General features: G+C 42.1%; 3 protein-coding genes across 8 annotated transcripts in view; 1 reads left to right on the top strand and 2 right to left on the bottom strand.

Annotated features, from left to right (window-relative positions):
* Window positions 1-834: 834 nt before the first annotated feature.
* LOC129733153 (fumarate hydratase, mitochondrial-like) lies at window positions 835-17,952 on the bottom strand. Of its 3 annotated transcripts, none has more exons than XM_055694768.1 (4): window positions 17,698-17,952; window positions 2,308-2,445; window positions 1,239-2,244; window positions 835-1,179 (listed from the first exon to the last, which is right to left on the bottom strand). In XM_055694768.1, the coding sequence occupies exons 1-4, from the start codon at window positions 17,800-17,802 to the stop codon at window positions 917-919; spliced, it is 1,512 nt and encodes a 503-aa protein (XP_055550743.1). In that variant the 5' UTR covers window positions 17,803-17,952; the 3' UTR covers window positions 835-916. The 3 variants fall into 3 exon arrangements, with proteins under 3 accessions (XP_055550743.1, XP_055550744.1, XP_055550745.1); XM_055694769.1 differs by lacking the exon at window positions 17,698-17,952 and adding an exon at window positions 17,283-17,426; XM_055694770.1 differs by lacking the exon at window positions 17,698-17,952 and adding an exon at window positions 2,647-2,806.
* A 49-nt stretch (window positions 17,953-18,001) lies between these two features.
* On the top strand, window positions 18,002-19,980 carry LOC129733151 (telomerase Cajal body protein 1 homolog). The gene is made up of 2 exons (XM_055694767.1): window positions 18,002-19,554; window positions 19,611-19,980. Exons 1-2 carry the CDS (start codon window positions 18,238-18,240, stop codon window positions 19,818-19,820), a joined length of 1,527 nt encoding a protein of 508 aa, XP_055550742.1. The 5' UTR covers window positions 18,002-18,237; the 3' UTR covers window positions 19,821-19,980.
* LOC129733146 (WAS/WASL-interacting protein family member 2) overlaps window positions 19,818-21,765 on the bottom strand; it is a 30,145-nt gene continuing 28,197 nt past the window's right edge. For all 4 annotated transcript variants that reach the window (XM_055694760.1, XM_055694762.1, XM_055694758.1 and 1 more), the window contains 3 exons: window positions 21,374-21,744; window positions 20,777-21,273; window positions 19,818-20,580 (listed from right to left, as the gene is read on the bottom strand). In XM_055694760.1, coding sequence (XP_055550735.1) covers window positions 20,896-21,273; window positions 21,374-21,744 — 749 coding nt within the window. In that variant the 3' untranslated portion in view covers window positions 19,818-20,580; window positions 20,777-20,895. The remainder of the gene's footprint in view (window positions 20,581-20,776; window positions 21,274-21,373; window positions 21,745-21,765) is intronic.

The following is a 21,765-nucleotide window of genomic DNA, read 5'->3' on the forward strand; positions in this document are numbered from 1 at the left end:
ACTAGAGGGTTAAGGTGTTATCTCGAAATTCCTATTATGTTGAGCCGACATTAAATTTAGAAAAATGTTAGTACTTTGAACCTTTTTAATCTCTTTGAGGGTTTTTTGAACCGGTTCGGGCTGAAAGATCCCAATGTTTTGTAACTTTTTCAAGTTCACCTTTAGGAATGCATTTTTTTCCACTAACCGAAACGTATCTTTCATCAATGTGCGATTTTCAAATGTGTTTAGCAGCTGCCCTGTGCCAAGAGTGGTATTTTTTCTGTATTTTTTTCTGAGTTTATTGAGGCTATCTTCATTCAAAATTTGTCACTAAAATTACCCAAAATTAAATGATCACACGTACTAGTACGAATAATCCATCTGCCAAATTACAAATAGCAGCAAATGTACAGTAAACTGAAGCATGAGCTGAAAAATGAGAACTAGGAATATGGATATTCTTTATCCATTTTTTCTAGATTAAGATTTCTGCTTTGCTAGTGTTTGGCTTAGTAATACCCTTACTCATGAGAAAATTGTTTGCAATTTGATTCGAACCAGCGCCAAAATGACCAACAGATGGTCGGATATTTTCTACTTTACTAACGCTTTCACTGACACAATATGGAGCGATCAGGCCGAGGATTTCGGATTAATTTTTGGCTAAGACATAGCACTTGAACATTAAAAATGTAATTCGCGACATAACAAGGGAAAAATACCGCCGCTGATTTTGCATTTGTTGCAGACTTAAAACTCGCCATACCACAAATTAAATTACACAAACAATAAAGACGTTCAAAAAGGGTTCGGGATGCCATTAGGTTTTATCATCTTGCAGTTTCCGTATAATTGAGTTCCATCAATACTTTAGTAGCAAATTCTTTTCAGAATACACAAAAAATAAAAAAAATAAAAAATTCAACAAGTACCTTTACTTCGGTCCAAGCATGTTCTCCGGACGGACCCATTCATTGAACTGTTGCTCGTTCAGATAGCCCAACTTAAGGGCCGCCTGCTTTAGCGTGGTTCCCTCCTTGTGTGCTGTTTTGGCAATCTTGGCTGCCTTATCGTAGCCGATGTGCGGATTCAGTGCGGTCACCAGCATCAGCGATTCGTTCATAATCTTGTCGATATTTGCTCGGTTAGCCTGAATTCCAACCACGCAGTTTTTCGTGAAGGTGCGGGCACTGTCCGCTGCGAAGAAATAACATAATCATAAACATACTCTAATTCATATAATAAAAGTTACTCACACAACAGACGAATCGAACGGAGCACATTTGACACTACCAATGGTTTGAACACGTTCAGCTCAAAGTGTCCGTTTGATCCGCCAACCGTCACGGCCACATTGTTTCCCATCACCTGCGCGCATACCATGGTCATCGCTTCGCACTGAGTCGGGTTCACCTTGCCAGGCATGATCGAACTGCCGGGTTCGTTTTCTGGGAGGCTCAGCTCACCCAAACCGCACCGAGGGCCGGATCCCAGAAAACGGATATCGTTTGCGATCTTCATACAACTAACAGCGATGGTATTCAAACAACCGGAAACTTCGACCATCGCATCTCGAGCGGCCAACGCTTCAAACTTGTTCGGGGCAGTAACGAAGGGCAGTCCAGTAAGTTCGGAAATTTTGGCAGCACACTTTTCGGCAAATCCGATTCGGGTGTTCAAACCAGTTCCAACGGCTGTTCCACCCAAAGCGAGCATGTAAACCCGAGGCAAACATGCCTCGATACGCTGCAAGGCAAATGCTGTCTGCTGCACATAGCCGCTGAATTCCTGGCCGAGTGTCAGCGGGACTGCGTCCTGCGTGTGGGTACGACCAATTTTAATTATGTCTTTAAATTCGTCCGATTTGACCTTAAGAGCATCATGCAAAATCTGAATGGCTGGCTTTAGATTGCCAGTCAGCTCGCGGGCCACCGAAATGTGAATTGCCGTTGGGAAGGTGTCGTTCGAAGATTGCGATTTGTTAACATGATCGTTCGGATGAACGGGCGTCTTTGAGCCCAAAGTTCCTCCCAGCAGCTCGATAGCACGATTGCTGATTACCTCGTTGACGTTCATGTTCGTTTGGGTACCGGAGCCTGTTTGCCAAATGACCAGCGGGAAGTGATCGTCGTACAATTTTCCGGAAATAACGTCATCCGCCGCCTGCGAGATGGCATCGGCCACTTTTGGATCAAGGCCGTACTCTTTGTTGACGAGTGCGGCGGCCTTCTTTAGAATACCCATCGCAGTGATAACTGGTTGCTAGGGGGAAAGATGAAGGATTAAGTTTTACTTTATTTTTTTTTACAAAAGTAAGATACATACCGGCATTCTCTCGGTAGGTCCACCGATGGGAAAGTTCATCGTTGAACGCACGGTCTGGGCACCATAGTACTTATCGTTCGGAACCTTCAGCTCACCGAACGTATCCGATTCGGTTCGGAATCCAACGTCTTTACTTGCCTTCATCAGTGTGGAAGAAACAGAAATAAAAGAAAACCAATTAATTGCTTGCCGTGCTTGAGAAGACCGACAGTGGGACACGTCACGCGTTATGCAATTGAGTGAAGGAAGGCTCAACAGCAAGGTTTATATATAAGAGAACATCAAAACCAAGTTTTTACCGCAAAAACGGAAATATTTTTTTTTAGATTAAAACATTACCATATTTGCTACGAGCGATAACAGAATCAACCTCTCTGGAGCTAACTGACTTGACGAAACAAAATGGGTAATAAAAGAGGAAACAAAAAACCACTAAGTCGATTGCAGTAAATCTCGCTGTGAACAGCCACTACCAGATGCAGCAACGAATCTCAGGTGACTAAAACTGGTCAGACTGAATTCAAGTTAAATCTCATTCGATCTGTCCCAGGCACATACATCGGACAATAAAAATAAATACCGCACCCTAGTTAGGTATGTTATTGAGAAAAAAAACTGTTTGAGATTTGTATTAATATATTTTTTTGGTAACATAAGCGTTTTTTTAAATCAAAGAACGTTAATCTAGAATATGATCAGCAACTCTAGAATAACCAGACTCCGAGATTAAATGAATTGCATATGGCTGTGTTGTTTGATATTGTCTGTCCCCTACAGAGCGCAAATCTAAGTAACCGAAGAACGAATTCATTAGTGTAGTATTGTTGTGAATGATGTCAGTATATTATCACATCACTATTGAAAAACAAAAAACACGGGCTCATGAACACATGCACACACCCTGATAACTCATGTAGAGTAAAAATCAATAAATATAATGCATGTAATGATGTGACTGATCAATACCGGTTTGTTGTGTACATGCATTAAGTTAACCACACTTAGCCCAGCCCAATAGAACTTCAATATATGAATCGTAAAGCAGTATTGGGACGCACTGATGTGTGATAGAGACCCGAATAAGTTTGTCCGTACAATAGTGGTTCGGTATAGTGCAAGGTTTGTTTTGACTGATCCTTTGGAGGCCCTTTACTGAACTGAACTGTTTTGTTATGGTCTTTGCAGACTGAGTTTAAACCTTTGGCAAGTCAACAATTTTCGTGACGCTTTCGATGTTTTTGGTTTTTGTAATTGGATCTCTGTATTGAAATTGGACCTCTGTATATGTTGCCATAAGACGTAATTCTACGTCAAGAAAAAAAAAACTAGTAAAAAATATCTAGAAAAGCCTATTTTGAAAATGTATTTTTTTACGGATGTAGATCATGGAGAAATAAAAAACGAAAATAGTACGAGGGTGGTATCCAAGACACGACCGCATGTTTAACGTAGGACTACGATAGTTTTATATTTCATTTAGAGAATTCAGACTTTGTTCGATTGGACCACGTTTCAGTTTTAGCACGGTTCGACTTTGGCACACATAAGCCAAAAACGAGCGGTTATGTTTAATCATAATTTATAGTTTTCTTGATTTGCTTTTAACCAATTCAAGCTCCACAACCACAAAAAAAGGCATTTTGTCCATTATGTTGCCGAAATGGAATACCGGAACCAGTAAGATGGTTTTGCAGATATGACCGGAACAAGTTCCAGTAATATAATAGACATGATCAAAGCAGTACTTAGTACCGTGCTATACCTTTAATTACTCGGGAGGGTCATATCAAGTGTCTAGGTCGTAGGTCGCTGTCCCCGTTGCGTTCCGGATACTTCCAGATTATTGAGCCTAAATCCATCAAGCGACACCTCTAACGACTTACAGTCCTAAATGTTCGGGGCAGTTTTAACTCCGCCTGCTACGGTTCTCTTGGTTCAGTTTAGCCTTTACGAATAGACTTGAATTATTAAGAACTGTAGCAGAGGGTCCAAAGCCCCTGTAAAGGAGGATGGTTGCAACAGCTCTTAACCATGGCTGTTGCGTAAAATCCAATGGTTGAAACCCCTAAGCTAAGGTGTTATGCGACTCGTGCCGATGGATAACGTGGTGGGGGGGGAGGGTTCAAGAAATACCCAGCCTCTAACGGAGCCTGTGGAGTACCAGGGCACCCTTCACAGTAATTAGCCCTTACTGCATCACGCGGGTCACTGATGCAGCGGACTCTTCTTTACCCAGCGACTCGTGGGAATTTTATGAACGACAAAACTTCACAAAATTCGGCCACCGGCAGCCTTTCTTTGCCGGAACCCATGGACTTATTGGAGCGTAGTCCAATAAAAACAAACGCACCGGGCAGAACGGAGGAGATGGAGCATGAGGATGATTTCAACCTCGACAGCGAATCGCTGGACGGAGGACCCTCTGCTTCATCCTTAATCCTACTTTCTCCACAAGGGAATGACGAAAGTCAAATGGACTTAGTTCCCGGTCCACAGACAAGGCCCGATGACGAAGGGAAACCCGAATCATCGGCACCCCTTGTGAAGCGACTTTCAAATGCGCAAAGGCGGCGACTGAGCAAAAATCTTCGCTCCGGTCTCTCGTACGAAGAAGCCAGGAAGCTGGCCCTCCTTCCAACAGAGCAGCCTGCTCAATCGAACCAAGTCGCCGTCAAGCGACAGCGGTCGGACGACTTGGTGTCCCCAAATACCAGTACTAAGTGTCCACAGCCTAAAAAACTGCGGAACGGCACTGGTTTGGGGTCATCGGGTTCGAAGCCGCTCTCGAAGGCCACATATAGGGACATGGTGGGAGCTATAAGCCTTGCGGTTACTTCTGCTACCCACCCCAGCTCCCTACTCACAACGGACCAGCTTCAGGCTGTCCGGACCTCCATCCTCGATCACATTGCGGACCAGGAAAATCCAACCACCAAGCCCAAGTTTAACGGTTACCATCTAAAAAATGGCTTCCTGCAACTTGCCTGTGCCGACAACGACACAGTGCAGTGGTTGGAAAGGGAGGTACCTTCTCTCGTACCATGGGAGGGAGCACAACTTCGTGTATACCACATGAAGGATCTGCCGAAGGCCAGACGGTATGTCGGTTACTCCGCGGACAGTGCGAACTTTCCGGACGAGAAGATTCTTCGTTCACTCCAGAATCAGAACGATCATCTCTCTACCAAAATGTGGCGAGTCTGTAACCGCAAATTGGTAAAGACCTTGCCGAACTAGTTCTGGATATTGACGAAGAATCGGCCAAACTCGTTGAGAGTAGAAATAATGAACTGCACTACGGTTTCGGCAAAGCACGCATCCGAAAGGTAAGCGGAAGGCCGGACGTCACAGGCAGGAAAAACTCCGTCGCAACGTCAGGGAAGGTACGTGCGGGTAACTACCACATGAAGGATCTGCCGAAGGCCAGACGGTATGTCGGTTACTTCGCGGACAGTGCGAACTCTCCGACGAGAAGATTCTTCGTTCACACCAGAATCAGAACGACCATCTCTCTACCAAAATGTGGCGAGTCTGTAACCGCAAATTGGTAAAGACCTTGGTCGAACCAGTTCTGGATATTGACGAAGAATCGGCCAAACTCGTTGAGAGTAGAAATAATGAACTGCACTACGGTTTCGGCAAAGCACGCATCCGAAAGGTAAGCGGAAGGCCGAACGTCACAGGCAGGAAAGACTCCGTCGCAACGTCAGGGAAGGTACGTGCGGGTAACCACCACATGAAGGATCTGCCGAAGGCCAGACGGTATGTCGGTTACTTCGCGGACAGTGCGAACTCTCCGGACGAGAAGATTCTTCGTTCACTCCAGAATCAGAACGACCATCTCTCTACCAAAATGTGGCGAGTCTGTAACCGCAAATTGGTAAAGACCTTGGTCGAACTAGTTCTGGATATTGACGAAGAATCGGCCAAACTCGTTGAGAGTAGAAATAATGAACTGCACTACGGTTTCGGCAAAGCACGCATCCGAAAGGTAAGCGGAAGGCCGAACGTCACAGGCAGGAAAGACTCCGTCGCAACGTCAGGGAAGGTACGTGCGGGTAACTCCTCCGGGAGTACTCTGCCACCACCCAGGCAAAGCGATCCTGCGAATGGGCTAAAGGTTCGCGTGGTAAACTCCTCCGGAAGTGCCCCACAACCACCCAAACGCAACCCTGCGGTTGGGAAGGTACGCGCAGGATGCTCCCCCGTGAGTTCCCTGTCACCACCCAAACAACGCAACCCCGCGGCTGCTCGGACGGTTCCGTCGAAGACTCGCAAGAGTGTGAAGCATCAACCACCGAACAGTCGCACCCCCCGGAGTCAAAAACCGCCACAGTGTGCGCGACGACCTTCTGTTGCCAATCGACTGCTGCAACCGAAGCCGAACAGTGAGGAAGAGCAACTTCCATCAACCAGCCAAACCGCTGTTGGCAGCCGTCAGCCAATACCAGGATCATCTTCCGATCCGGACAAAGACGGCAACTTCACTGCAAAGTGAGCAGCCTTCGCTGCGTGCAAGCGAATCTCCATCACGGCAAAAGGCGCCTCGGGTGTTCTTTGCAGGAGATTCGCCAAAGAGCAGCTAGCGGCTGCATTCATCCAGGAGCCGTGGATCAACGAATCCAAAGTTCTCGGACTTAACGCTCCTAACGGTAGGTTAATCTACTGTGACACGCAGTCCAAACCAAGGACTGCAGTTCTGCTGAATAGAGAACTAAAATTTTTACCTATTACAGAATTTATCCAACGCGACGTCGTTGCCGTCACGGTTGAAGTACCGACAACCAGAGGAAAGCAGGAAATGGTTGTCGCGACGGCCTACTTTCCGGGCGACCAAGGTGATATACCGCCACCCGAAGTTGCTGCGCCCGTGCGGTACTGCAAGGCCATCAACAAGCCGTTTCTGATCGGCTGCGATGCCAACGCTCACCACACGATCTGGGGCAGCTCGGACACCAACACCAGGGGTGAGTACCTACTTGAATACCTTACTTCTAACGATGTCAATGTATGTAATGTAGGGAATAATCCCACTTTTATCAACGCTATCAGACAGGAGTTCCTTAATCTCACTCTGTGTAGCGCCTCTATTTCTGAAAGGATTAAAAATTGGCATGTCTCCGATGAAACTAGTTTGTCGGACCACAGACACATCGTTTTTAATATAGAGGCTATCCCTCTGAAAAGAGAGCTGTTCAGAAATCCTAAGAATACAGATTGGGAATCCTTTAAGGAACACCTGATCGATTCACAAACTATCAGTTACAGCAACATTCGAAATTCAGTTGGCCTGAATTCGGCAGCAAATGATCTACAAAACAGAATCATGGATGCTTTCGACGCTAACTGTCCGCTAACTGCCGTGACGTACCCTGGTGGAATGATCAACTTAGTGACCTTCATCGGGAAACTAGGCGGTTGTTCAACAGGGCAAAAGTCACGTCTAACTGGGACGACTACAGGGCGTCCCTCACTAAGTACAACGCCGAGCTACGCAAGGCTAAACGGAAATCCAGAGTTAGTTTCTGTGAAAGAATCCAAACTCTGCCGGAAGCTACGCGGCTCCAAAAGGCGATGTCCAAAGACCATACTAACGGTTTAGGACAAGTGAGGAAAGAGGATGGATGCCTCACTGTCACTACCAAGGAAACGCTGGAGGTTCTTATGAACACCCACTTTCCTGGATCGACAGAGACCGAAGAACTGAATAGTGATGGGTCGCGACAGGACAATTCGAGACATATGGCGTGTCGGGAATCCATCCTGCTGGCCCGTCGACTGTTCACGAAAGCTTCAATAGGCTGGGCTCTAAGCTCATTCGACCCTATGAAGTCTCCAGGTCCAGACGGCATACTACCCATCTTTCTACAAAAATCGGCCGCAGTTATCATGTCCGAACTTATCAACCTCTTCAGAGCCAGCTTTATCCTGGGCCATATTCCGGATAACTGGCTGAAGGTGAAGGTAGTGTTTATCCCCAAAGTTGGAAGAAAGGACAAAACCCTACCTAAAACTTTCAGGCCCATAAGTCTGACTTCATCACTTCTCAAGTTGATGGAGAAAATAAGGGATAGATATATCCGTGATGAGTTTCTTAAAGACTCCCCGCTGAACAGGAACCAACATGCCTATCAATGCGGCAAGTCAACAGAAACTGCTCTTCACAGCTTAGTGACGTTGATTGAAAAGTCCCTGAGTTATCAGGAGACGGCGCTATGTGCCTTTCTTGATATTGAAGGGGCCTTCGATAACACGCGCTTTGCATCAATTGATAGAGCTCTTTCTCATAAGGGAATCGACCACACTTCAAGGAGCTGGATACACGCAATGCTCTCTAGCAGAGTGATCACAGCAACCTTGGGAGATTCGTCTGTAACAATGTCAGTGATCAAGGGATGCCCGCAAGGAGGAGTTCTCTCGCCCTTGTTATGGTCACTAGTTGTCGACGCACTTCTCAACAAGCTTTCACAACTTGGTTACGAGGTCATTGGATACGCCGATGACATCGTCCTCATCGTCAGAGTCAAATATCTCGGAATTATTCTGGACAAGAAACTGAACTGATCTGCACAACTGGATCATGCCGCTAAGAAAGCGATCTCAGCGATCTGGGCCTGCAGAACTCTGTTCGGTAAGACCTGGGGACTGAAACCAGACTTGGCAATCTGGTCTTACAAGACCATTGCCCGACCAAGAATCACCTATGCTGCCCTAGTGTGGTGGCCTAAGGTGAACGAAGTGACTGCGCAAGCCAAACTCAAAAAAGTTCAAAGACTTGCATGTCTTCGGTTACCAGCGCTATGCGAACAACTCCACCTGCAGCCATGGAAGCTATGCTTTGCCTACTACCTCTACATCTTCATGTGAAAAAGGAAGCAGAGCTTGGCGCTCTAAGGTTGCAAAGGAGGAAAACTATACTTGAAGGGGACCAAATCGGCCACCTTCGCATACTTAGGGAGTTCAAACTAACTCCGCTATTAACCACAGTCTCCGACTGGATGGACGTTAGGACCAACATGGATATTTCATATAGAGTGATTGAAACAAACCGCTCTATGTGGAACAATGGAGGGCCTAATCTTCCACCTGGCATCGTCAGTTTTTATACGGACGGCTCGAAAATGGGATCCCTAACGGGATCTGGTATATACGGACCCGGTATCAGGGAAACGTTTTCCCTGGGAAAATGGCCCACCGTTTTTCAAGCAGAGGTATATGCCATATATATCTGCGCAAAAATATGTCTGCAACGCAACTACAGACAGGCGAAAATCGGTATATTCTCGGACAGTCAAGCAGCACTACTAGCACTTAAGTCCGTCAAATGCGCTTCCAAACTTGTTTGGGAATGCATTGAAACTCTACGGGAACTTTCCCGACAGAATTCAGTTTTTCTGTTTCGGGTGCCCGGACACTGCGGAGTCGAGGGTAATGAACACGCTGACTACCTAGCAAGACAGTGATCAGCTCAGCGGTTTATTGGCCCCGAGCCGTTTCTGGGTACGTCAATTTCCGCTATCAAAAGCGAACTACTAACTTGGGAAGGGCTAGAAATAGTATCCCAATAGCAACAGGCACAGGGCTGTAGACAAGCTAAACAGTTTATCTATCCGAACCCTGGAACCGCCAGAAAGCTACTTAGTCTAAATCGTAGTGACCTACGGATAATCACGGGACTCCTCACCGGACACTGTCCCGCTTTTATCATTTAAAGAAAATCGGCGTAGTGTTGAACGACACCTGCCGATTCTGCAAATCTGAACCAGAGAGTTCAGAGCATTTGCTTTGCTCTTGCGAAGCTCTTGCTTCCTCTAGGTACAACTTCTTAGGAAGTTACCTTTTAACTCCATACCAAGTATGGAGCTCCAATCCCAAGCAGGTCATTAGTTTCATCAACTATGTTGTACCTAATTGGGGTACAGGTTTACAACAAAACAGTTCTACTCCTCAATGAGTACGAGCAATCCGTAACCTGTGCACAGCAATCGGGGCCCGCCACAAAAGACAATCAGCAAGAATGTCGCAGTGGCATTTCAGTACCCAGTGCCCTTCAGGCATACAGAGAAGAAAAAAAAACAGTCCTAAAACTAGTTCATTGGTGGCCATATACTCTCAAGGTCATATGCCACCAGAAAGTTATAAAAAGAAAAGCGTTTATTTTTAACATGGTCCGTTTTTGACAACTGAAAAAAATCTGATTGTTATTTGCAGACATCTGTTTAAGAAGAAAAAAATACTGTTTTTAACATTGATGAATACCTTTCATCCTAAAGCCTGTAGTACACTCTTTGACCGAGCGTCAAATATTTGTCACTTTTTGACAGATAAAAATTTGGTCAAAGATAATTATTTGTCACTCTCCAATTTTAACATGGGTCAAACACGGGCAAAAAACAACCATGATGTCAAATAAATTTGACCATTATGTCAGAAGGTCAAATATTTGACCATTAGACAAAGAGTGTACTACGGGCTTAATGCAGTCAATTTTCTTCAACATGCGAAAAGGCAATTTTTTAAATAGGTCTTAATTAAGAACGATTTAGTAGAAAGTAAACTTCCTTTCATCCTTAATTGCGCTTGTGAAAGATAGCTCACTCACCGATTCCAAAGCAGCATCATTATCAGTTTCTTACAACTGCTTAGCAAATATGTCACATAAAAAAAATCCTGTATTTACAAGTTCGTTTGAAAAATAACGATAAAGAGTTGCAGTTTTTAGCGGAAAATCTAGATTTCCAAAAATTTTGAAATAGACATTGAAATTTATGAACATGTTAACATTCATTTTTTTTTATTTTAGGCAAATTAAAACATTTATTCATTGAGCAGAACCAGAAAAAAATTAATCAGTTTAAGATACCAATAAAAAAACAAGCAAACAAGTCTGTTTCCTCCAAAAATAAACCTAGCTCGGTTTGATGAACAACATTAACCTCTTCAATTGATGTTTGCATAATGTTGTTCAATTACAAGTCCGGCAATGACAGGTTGAGTTTATATGTTTAGTATCTAAATAGTTTCTTGCAGATGCTGATGTAATATTTTTGTAATTGAAAAATACGAATATGAATGTTTAAAACCTAACGTCAAGATGCATATAATTTGGTTTTTCTCTATACCACAACCGCGTAATGCAACTAAGAATGTCATATTGAATTAAATTTATTTAACTGGAAAATATAACCATCAGTACAGCTTAAACGAGCTATCTGAACTATCTGTTTATAAATCTTTGCGAAGCACATTGATTTTCTATTGTCTTTTAAATAGCCTATAGTTGATTATTTAAATAAATCTGAGAAAAACAGGGTGTAGAATTCGAAAAGACAGCAACCCAATGCAACTTCAAATTTTAGGAATTTGAAAGAAGTTTGTATCATTAAACATGGATATGAAAATCACTACGGTTGCAGTTCAAATGCCATCTACTCGTCACGACAACCAAAACGAAATGAGCAACGGGGAAGCAAGCTTCTGATTAGTAGAATGTCAACGATTTTTAACACAACTTTTGTTGAAAAGATATTTCAATTATTATACTACAATCTGTCGCAATATTCTACCTGTCGATTAAGACATCGGTGCTTAAAATCTGTTCAGGGGTAGTAATACAATAAGCACTTTAAAACGATGAGAAAACATCTGTTTCAGCTATATAAAGCGAGCTCGTGATTGGTTGAAAGCTGCGAAACTGAATTAGAAAAAGTAGATTTCAACTGAACTTTTCACTAATTTATTGTTCAATGTACAATATACAATGGTATGCCAATTATTGTATCACATGCTTTGGCAACCGTCGTCGTTCGATCAAAGCATTGGTGGTCAAAATCCTTTCAGTTGTAATCACATATACATGCAACATCGTGATATACTGTTGCGTACAGGGTTATTTTATCTCCGGCCGCACAGCGTAGTGTGCGAACACGCACCACTGTACGTCGACAGCAGCTACATTGTTTCCACTTGGCTTGACTGCACACAAATGGTAATCGAGTGCTACTGCACTGACGACGAGCGACCTTCTTCTCATACTTGGCTCGGTGCAGTACATATTTTCCTTCAAGACATCGGTTTAATAACATTCTCCCAGCAGATCGTTTAGTTGTCTGATAAAGAAGGTTGTTACGAACTTTCTGAAAAAGCTTCACTTTCAAGACATCAAAATAGTCTAGGTTCATAGAAGCAAATATTAGTTGACCTGTTGGGACGAGGAGATTCTGTTATTTTTTTTTGCCACTGATATAGAGGTTGTCATAGCAGGCAGTTGGTGTCCGCTCATGAAGTCTGTGCCAGGCGTGCTCGCATGTGATTGGTACATTGTTCGTGAAAATACGACCTTGAAATTTTTTATCAATTTTTACTGTTTAACAATTAAGTAACAATGATATATGTAGAATCGCAAAATTGTCCATCATTTTATCAATCCAACGACATATTGATTATTGTGATCCATCATGTGGTTACATCAGTATTACCGTTTGAAATCTTTCATTCCGACGTTACATCTTTGTTTTTAGTTTCCTCAGAATGTATCTCGATATAGTGCGGTGAGATGTAGTCTTACGTTAAAAGTTAAAATTTTCCATAAAAAGGTTTTATTCGTATGTCTTCAGCAGAGTTGTAGACAGTAGTTTCGTCCTTTTAGAAACATATAGACTGTTCCAGAAAAAAAGGGCACACTTTTTCAGCGCTGTCATTCGAACATACATTTTTATTGCGGTAGTCTGTCTGCTTCAGCTCACTGTTTACCAGTGGTGGGCACCGCTAATCGAAAATTTAGCGACGCTAATCGCTAAGCCGCTAACCGGAAAATTTAGCTCGATAATCGCTAAACGCTAAACCTACATTAGCGGAACTTTCGCTAATCGCTAACTTTTTAATATGTAAATAGTCATATCGCTATATTTATTGATCGTGTTTTGTAAGATTTGGACCACTCTGATCTTTTTTGGTTAAACAAACGAAAACAATTACTTTTTAAAGCTAAGTATTTACAATAAGAGGTTCACGAAACGGTACACATATTTGATTTTGTAAAAACAAGAATAACAAAAGTTATTTAGCTTGCATTGAAAATAGATACTCTTAGGAATGTTTTCATAAAAATTCAATTATTATCTGATTCGAAAAAGTAGAACCAAAGTTGCCATAATTTCAAGCGCATTGCAAATTACCAAAGTTCTTGGTGTGCCGAAATTTAATCTAGACCTTGTGCTTGTTCTTAAAAATGCTCCTGTGGCTTGTACGATAACGGGAACTCCATTCTAGGGTGAAAAACTGACAAAAGTAACTTTCGCAGTAAAGTATGTTCATCTTTCGAATCAATTTACGTACGCCATCAGCAATTCACAGTTTTTCTTAATATTTCTATTGTCGCTTCTCTACAAAATTTAACGAATTAGCGATTAGCGTTTCGAAGGCCAAAATTTTAGCGACGCTAACAGTTTCGCTAACCAGCTCAAAAATTAGCGAAATCGCTAAATCGCTAACTGAATTTTAGCGTCGCTAATAAGCGAATTAGCGGAATGGTACCCACCACTGCTGTTTACACGTCTAACCGAACACAACTCACATTAAAGTTTTATACGTAGGGTAATCGCTCCTATATTGATCTCAGTACCTAAATTCATCTCATCACGCCTTTTTGATCGATTTATCATCAAATTTTACCATATTTTCAACGTAAGACTTTCAACTACAAAATCGAGAAGCAAATAGATTTACTTTCAAATTTGTAGAAATTTGACGGTAAATTGGACAAATGAGAGAAATAAGATGAATATAGGTGCACCTAGCTGTTGAGATGAATAATGGAGCAATTACCCTATATCGAAAGATGGGAAAGATTTCCGTTTAAAAATGACGGGCCATTGTGCACATGTGCACTGTTCCAGGATTATCACTCAGCAAGTTGGCGAAACCAAAGAACACTGGTGTGAGAGCGGTGCGTATTATGATCCGGAAGTTCGAGGCAGAGCCTGACAGTCATTTTCAATTGACAATTATAAGGTTATAGTGACGTTTTGATCCGTCGCTTTTAATTGAAAAGCTTGCGTATCATTTTCGAGCACTTCGTGCGTCACATGAAACCCAGTCGAAAGCTCTTGCTTTGATTTTGACAACTGAAGGGCTTGAAATTGATACAAATACTTTTCAAATGAAAGCGGTGATTATCACCATCAATCTCACATGACGATTCTCAATTGAAATACAGTACATTACGCATATAAAGGAAAGAGAGAGAGAGAGAGAGAGAGAGAGAGAGAGAGAGAGAGAGAGAGAGAGAGAGAGGAAATACCCTTAAGTCTAACATAGCGCGCTATGATGCCGGAGGACTGATTCCGAAAGGTGTGTTCTAGTTTCCGGCGTAGTATCGAGGATGTCATTACTAAAAATGGAGGACACATCGAGTAAATTTGTTGGATAAGATCTTATACAGATAACTAAATTCGAAAATGTTGATAATATTCGAAAGAAACACCATAAATTATCGCATTTTTTCTCGCTGCACCCTGTAAATGGATCAATGAATGCAGATATTTATGCTTCAATGCTTCAAAAAATATTTGTTTTCACTGATTCATCAACATGACATCCCTATAAGATTCTGGCTCGACTTGGCTTCGTGTCATTGCGCTGAGTTGGCCATGGACTGGTCAATTTGCAAAAGTGATAACTAACTGTTCCCAAGAACACGAATCTCCCAAATTGTCTTGAAATTCGTCTCATTGAACGATTTTGGACTCTGGTCAGGAGGTATTTTCGCCAACCTGTTCAGCCAGCGGATATCGTGGAATAGTTCAAACGAGATTGGACAAGAGCGTCAAAAATCGTTGCTCACCAGTAGTGCAGAACCATATGAAAAATGTAAAAAGAGAAGTTCTAGAACTAGTATATAAATGAAAAAGTCATCAAAAATCTTTCATGAACTGCTGATGACCAAAGTTCAGAAACTATATTTAAGAGCAAAATCTGATATAAATAAAAAATACTGATTATTAAACGAACTGATGGTGTGCCCTTTCTTTCTGGGACGGTCTATATACACTTATTTTGAAAAAAAAAAAAAACACTAAAATATAATTATAAATTAACATCTCAAGAAACTCACTTTTTATGAATCTGATTTTTTTCTACGTGAAATACACACTGTAAACTAGCCAATAATAGTTAACTGAACTAGGAGAAAAAAAATGGAAATTTGTCAATATTGTTCCGAAGGGAATAGCTATTTTAAAAAATCGGCTGTGAAAAAGCACTCTCGATAAAAAAAAATACTCACAAATTGAATGTGTGATATTCATGATTATGGAATTTTGAATTTGTAACAATTGTGCATGTGATAATTTGATATCAGGGACTGCATTATTAAACCATAATACAATGAACCACAAAACTCAGAAATATTTTAAAGCTATTTTTTTCAAAAAGTTAAACAAACTTATACAACTTATACATGCTGTAATTCTTATGAAGGTAAATTTGTGATACCCCGGACGAACACATACGATTCGCATAGATTCTCTAGGAATCGCTCACATTGGATTCCTGAGCGTCCTTGAAAAGGATTCCTGAAAAAGAATCCTCAGGAATGCCTTGTATATGGCGTTAGGATTCTTGAAATAAGAATCGTGAGTGTGAAGCCTCCGGATCGTGTTTGCGATTCCTTTCACGACTCCGTACCGAGTTATAGGTATCGTGGGGATGGATTCTCTGCGTGTTAGTAAGGAACGCTTGGTCACCCAATGTCTCTAGGCATTTTTTCGCATGGTTAGAATTTTTGTCCATCAGTACGAAGATAAATATATCTGAATCGTCAGATATCTTAGAGAACTGAAATACTTTCTTTTTATTCGGATATCACTTATTTCTAAAATTCATAAGTCTAAAATCGCACACCGTTGAATCAAGATGGTAGGATTTATTCTAAAAATCATATTGGTTTTCTTATAATCATTATTCATTGTTGTTTTGAATTTTAAATTTAATTCGAAATAGAAACAGTCGTGTCAAACCGGTCGTTCTCAGTAAATAAAAATCCGATTTTTAAATTCATTTATTTCAATGGGGTCCTAAAGTTTTAAACGGTTTTCTGATTTTTATATATCAGCTGGAAGAGCGCAATTTTCTGAGCAAAACGTGATTTTTAAAAACTGTTTATCGTTTTCCCTCGATTTTTAAATGAAGAATAAAAAAACTGCTCGAAAGGTCTTAGATGACGTTTCGCCCATGTACGGTATATGAGAGAACTGTCTCGCCAAACATGTGAAAAGGGCCCATGTGCCATATGTAAACAAGCCACAATTTCACGTTTTTTGACGAATACAAGCTTAATCTGCCCATACAAATAAGATTTGTTGATTAAAAAAAACTTCTTTTATCAACAAATCTCATTTGTAGGGATAGATTACGCTTGTATTAATCACAAAATGAGAAAATTCGGCTTGTTTACAAATGGCACATGGGCCCTTTTCACATGTTTGGCGAGAACTGTTCTCTCATATACCGTACATGGGCGAAACGTCATCTAAGACCTTTCGAGCAGTTTTTTTGTTCTTCATTTAAAAATCGAGGGAAAACGATAAACAGTTTTTAAAAATCACGTTTTGCTCAGAAAACGCGGCTTTTTCAAATGATATATAAAAACTGGTATAGCTTTAGGACCCATTCATTCCATGGTAAGTTCTAGTACTTCACATTCCTTCAAGGTGGAAGCCACCATCGCTCTAGTACGACGGTAAACACTGTTGTGTATCAGGAAATTTTTTTTTGCAAAAAGGCTTTCAGTTATAAAACAAAAATGCAAGCAGCAAGCAATAGCAAAACATTGCAAGCACACAGCTGGTCCTAGGTTCAAAGGCGAGAATAAAAGTAGATTAGTTGTAAATAGTAAAATACAAAAGCAACTATGCTCTCAGGTGTCAGCCATCCAGAGAACAACACTTATTATTAAAAAAAAAATCTGTACTAACCGGCTTCTGATCTAAACAGAATTCATTCGCTACTTGATTCTCCAAGAAAATACTATTATTGTCTTCGTCTTTCAACATTCTTAATTTCTAACAAAATGTATAAATTAATAAAAAATGCACAACTATTAAACACTTCGAGCAAAGAAAAACCCAAACAAAACAATCTCTATACTGTCACTTCTCGCGCTGGGCAATGAATGGCAAAGGGTGCAATAAACAATATAAATTTATTTATTCCAGAACAATGTTATTTTCGAACGCAGTTGTTTGGTAAACAGCCTCAAAATTAACGTTGTTTGTTTCAAGCGATAAGCGCTCATGCATGACATTTAACTTCGCTTTTTTATCGGTATCGGATTATGTAATTATTGCCTGCTTATCGTTTAAATTGGCGGAAGAAAAGACCTTAAATTACCTTGGCAGTGGTCGACAAAGCCCGAATCTGGGCGGCTGCGAACAACTGCAGCTGCTGCTGTCCCCGTAGCATGGATCGGCTCAAGTGGAATATTCTGCAGGCCATTTTCGGTTTCTTCTGTATTTATCACCACACGACACCACCGGTCTTTCTAGCAGCAACTTTCAACACTTTATCCTCTCTCACCGTAAAGCAGGTTGAAAAAAAAAAATCTCCCGTACCGCAACTTGGTTGCACAGATGTCAGTCGAGTCGATGGCGTTTGTTTTGGTCGCCAAGCTTTCACGTGCTGATGATGTTGATGATGTCGACAACACGCGAGCGATGTGCGAGACATGTGAGAGCCGTTTTGTGAGTGCAGTTTTTGACGTTTCTTTGTGTCAAATTTTAAATTAAAAACCTCAAAAACATCAGATTGTTTATTTTGTCGATTTTGTCGCATGGCTATACACTCTCAATTACCGATGATAATCAATGCATTAAAAGTATGTATAAATATCTAAAGTGCGGACATTCTTTTTTATATTTTTGAAAAGAAAATATGGAGCAAGCGGACACAGATATACCAGATGAAAGTATATCACTTAGCTTAAGTACACCGGTGGAGGATCCTGTAACGAACCATGATCAGTTAACTGTTGAAAGTGTGATCCACAGCCAAAACGGAACGACAGAAGAATTGGCAGTGGAGGAGAGATTGTTAAATGATGAGAACACTGGACCAAACTCTCCCCTAACCATGGACGAGGAGGCATTGTTGGAAGAGGATAAAGAGACCGTTGACGATGGAGTCGATTATTCAAAAGAAATCCATCAAACTCCTTTGGAAGCTATGGATGATGAAAACTCCCATTCGTCAACTGATTGCCACGAAATGAACGGGCTGTCCGTAGAAAGTGCACCAAAACGGACAAATTACGAACAGGATTACTTCCAATCGCTAACAGCGTGCGAGGTTGGCCGATGCTCTTGGGACAAAGTCGAGAAGCAAAACTACGTTCGCGGTTGTCTCTGGTCGCCGGATGGAACATGCGTGCTGGCAGCAGTCAATAGCGATGGAATGCATGTGTTCGAGTTACCAACTGACATGTACGAGGCACACCAAATCTCCACGGAAAGACCAGTTCAGCTGCTAGACTCCGCTGTACATGTGCGCGAAACAACGTTGGTTTACGATTATAAATGGTACCCCGGGATGCATAGCTCAATGCCAGAAACCAGCGTGTGGATTGCCTCCAGACAGCACGAGCCAATTCAAATGTGGGATGCTTACACTGGTAAACTGCGTTGTTCGTACAAAGGTTACAACGCTGTGGATGAGGTGGAAGCTGCTTTGAGTATCGCCTGGTCCTTAGATGGAAGCTTCATTTTCGGCGGCTATAAGAAGAGTATCAAAATGTTCGACGTGAAAGCACCAGGTCGGGAGATATCCTCATTTCCTACGAAGGTGACAGCCTCTTGCATGACCGTATGCTCGCCACTTCCTAATCTACTGATTTTCGGCTCCTGGAGTCGGTCCATCACAGCTCTGGCGACCGACAGCAATCAGACCATTCCGGTGGGCAACAATTCGCGCGAATGCAGCCACAGTGCGGGTGTTACATGGCTTAAATTCATTCCGCGAACTAACTTGTTTGTTTCCGGTGGCCGAAGAGATTCGAAATTGCTGATGTGGGATATCCGCATGCTGGAAAAACCGTACCACGTGTTGCAACGTGCTTGCGATACCAATCAGCGCATTTACTTCGACAGTTCTCCCTACGGGGAATGGGTGATTACTGGAAACACGGATGGCGTTGTTCGTGCCTGGAATCTGCTGGAAGTTGAAACGGAACGAAAATCTTACCGCCAGTATGATGTAAGTTTCTTTACAAAAGGAAATCGCATATTAGAATTACATCCTATTTTTTACAGTTTTCTTTGCATCGAGATTGCTGCAATGGCGTGTCCTTCCATCCTTCCAAACCGATCATTGCCACCGCGAGCGGTCAGCATCACTTTCCACCAGTCGAAGATTCAGCAGATAATTCACCACTCGATTCAAAGTTGAGTGATGCGCACAACAGCGAGGAGAATTCGTTAACGCTGTGGTGGATCGGCGCAATGAACATTTCGGAACAGTAAAGTTAAGGTTTTTTTTTTAGTGTACAATACATTTTGCTTTCCTTCTTTCCGGCCTTCGAATTAGTTTAAAATCTTCATGATTCAGTTAATAGTAGAAGGATTAAATATGCATAATATGTACAAGATAACAATAAAATTAATAAAGAATATTTCTTTACGAGTAACGATTTTTAAAGACTTTCTTCCCGTTCGCGTTGCGATACTCACTTTGAAAGAGTGTTGTCAACATTATCTGCAGTTTTTTGTTTGTTAATAGAACTCCCTAAATTGTGTAATTATTGTTTTGTTGCCTTTCTTCTGTTCTTGTTTAATTAACCCTAGTTCATGCACTTTTTGTTATATTTTGTTTCGCTACAACGGGGCTAAAAGTGTTGCCCTAAATATGTTTCTGTTTGTTTTTTATTTATGTTTCGCCTACAGAAAAAGTCAGAACCATTCATAAGATTAATAATTGGTGTCCTAAAGCAACTCATATTTACAGATGTTTTTCTTTTTAACTTTCACGAGAGGTCCGAAGACAGTGTTCGGTTATTACACGGTTGGTAGACGATTAGTACACTGTTTGTAGTTGCTTGTTTCTTTGCCTAGTAAGTTTGCTGTAAACTTTGATATGATCATCATGTAGTATTTTTTGAATATAATATTTATTTGTTTGCTAGATCTGGTTATTTAATTTCTGTTTTGCGTTGCAGCGCAGGAATTAGTTGAGCGATGCGTTTTGGCTAAACTTGAGCCTATCATGCAGAAGAAGGGGTTTAGACTGTGAAAGAAATGTAAAAGAAAAGCTTAAATGGTGGATCACTTCCTTTTTTGGTTTTACGACAAGTAAAATTCACGTGTATCTAGAGAGTATTCGATAAAAGTCTGCTCTATTAAACTACAGACGAAAGTATACCATCACATGGGGCATCGCGTTACGTCAATCGGATCGAATAATAAAACGTAAATATACTTACTTGACACACTAATTCTCCCGCATCTCGTAGGAGCACTAATAACGATGGATTGCCACAAAAACCCATGCTGCCGCCAGCCAGTGGCAGCAGTGCGCATCGCAGCTGCTTATACTATCACACTATTGATGCTGGTGCTGCGGATGTTGCTGCTGCTGTGACCGCATCGCACTTGGGTAAATTTTGGCCACATTGAGAAACGGGATCGGTGCCGAAAATTCCGTCACCTTCCGGAAGTAGAACGAATACTTTGCCTCTAGATCGATCTCCTGTAGGGGCGTGGCCAACTTCCGTCGCTCCGTTTCACCTGCGGTGGCACTCATGGTTTCCTTTCGTTTTAAATTTGAGTTTGACTGTTGACTGCTGCTGTTAGCGCTGCTATTGGCGCTTGCTGAAAGTTGTTGTTGCTGTAGTTGCTGCTGTCGAATGGAGGAAATCCGCTGCGGTGGTTGTGGTGGTGCTTCACCACTGCCAGTGCTGTTGGTGCTTGTGTTGAGTTGCTGCGAATGAAGGTAAAATTAGCAAGTGATGACTAGGAAGGGTTATCTTATCACTGAAAAATTGCGATAAGATAATGGAATGGATTTGTGCGAAACTCACAGGCGGAGGGGGTGCCGGGCAGGTTCGATGTGGTGGCAATGGTGGCGCCGCCGTGGTCTTGATGCTGCCACTGTTGATCGTTTTCGTGCTGGCAATACTGAGCTGGCTGGTAGAATTAATCGAGTTGGAAGAGGTGGTGGAAGTGGTAAGCGTCGCGACATTATTCGCCGAACCGCTGTTGACTAGCTTAGACTTGAGTTCATCCGCAACGGCACTGGCCACGTTGTTAGCGGAACCAAAGTTCGGTTCGGGCGCTTCCGGCGCCAAGCTCATGGGTAAATGCGTTAGATTGGTGTTTGATACGCTTCGAACAGGCGGGGGAGGCGGAGGTTTCATCACCGGCGGCTTCGGTGGTGGTGCCGCTGGTCGTCCTATGAAGTGCGAGCGGAGTT

The sequence above is a fragment of the Wyeomyia smithii genome, chromosome 3 (assembly GCF_029784165.1).
Source record: "Wyeomyia smithii strain HCP4-BCI-WySm-NY-G18 chromosome 3, ASM2978416v1, whole genome shotgun sequence".
NCBI classification, from domain to species: Eukaryota; Metazoa; Arthropoda; class Insecta; order Diptera; family Culicidae; genus Wyeomyia; species Wyeomyia smithii.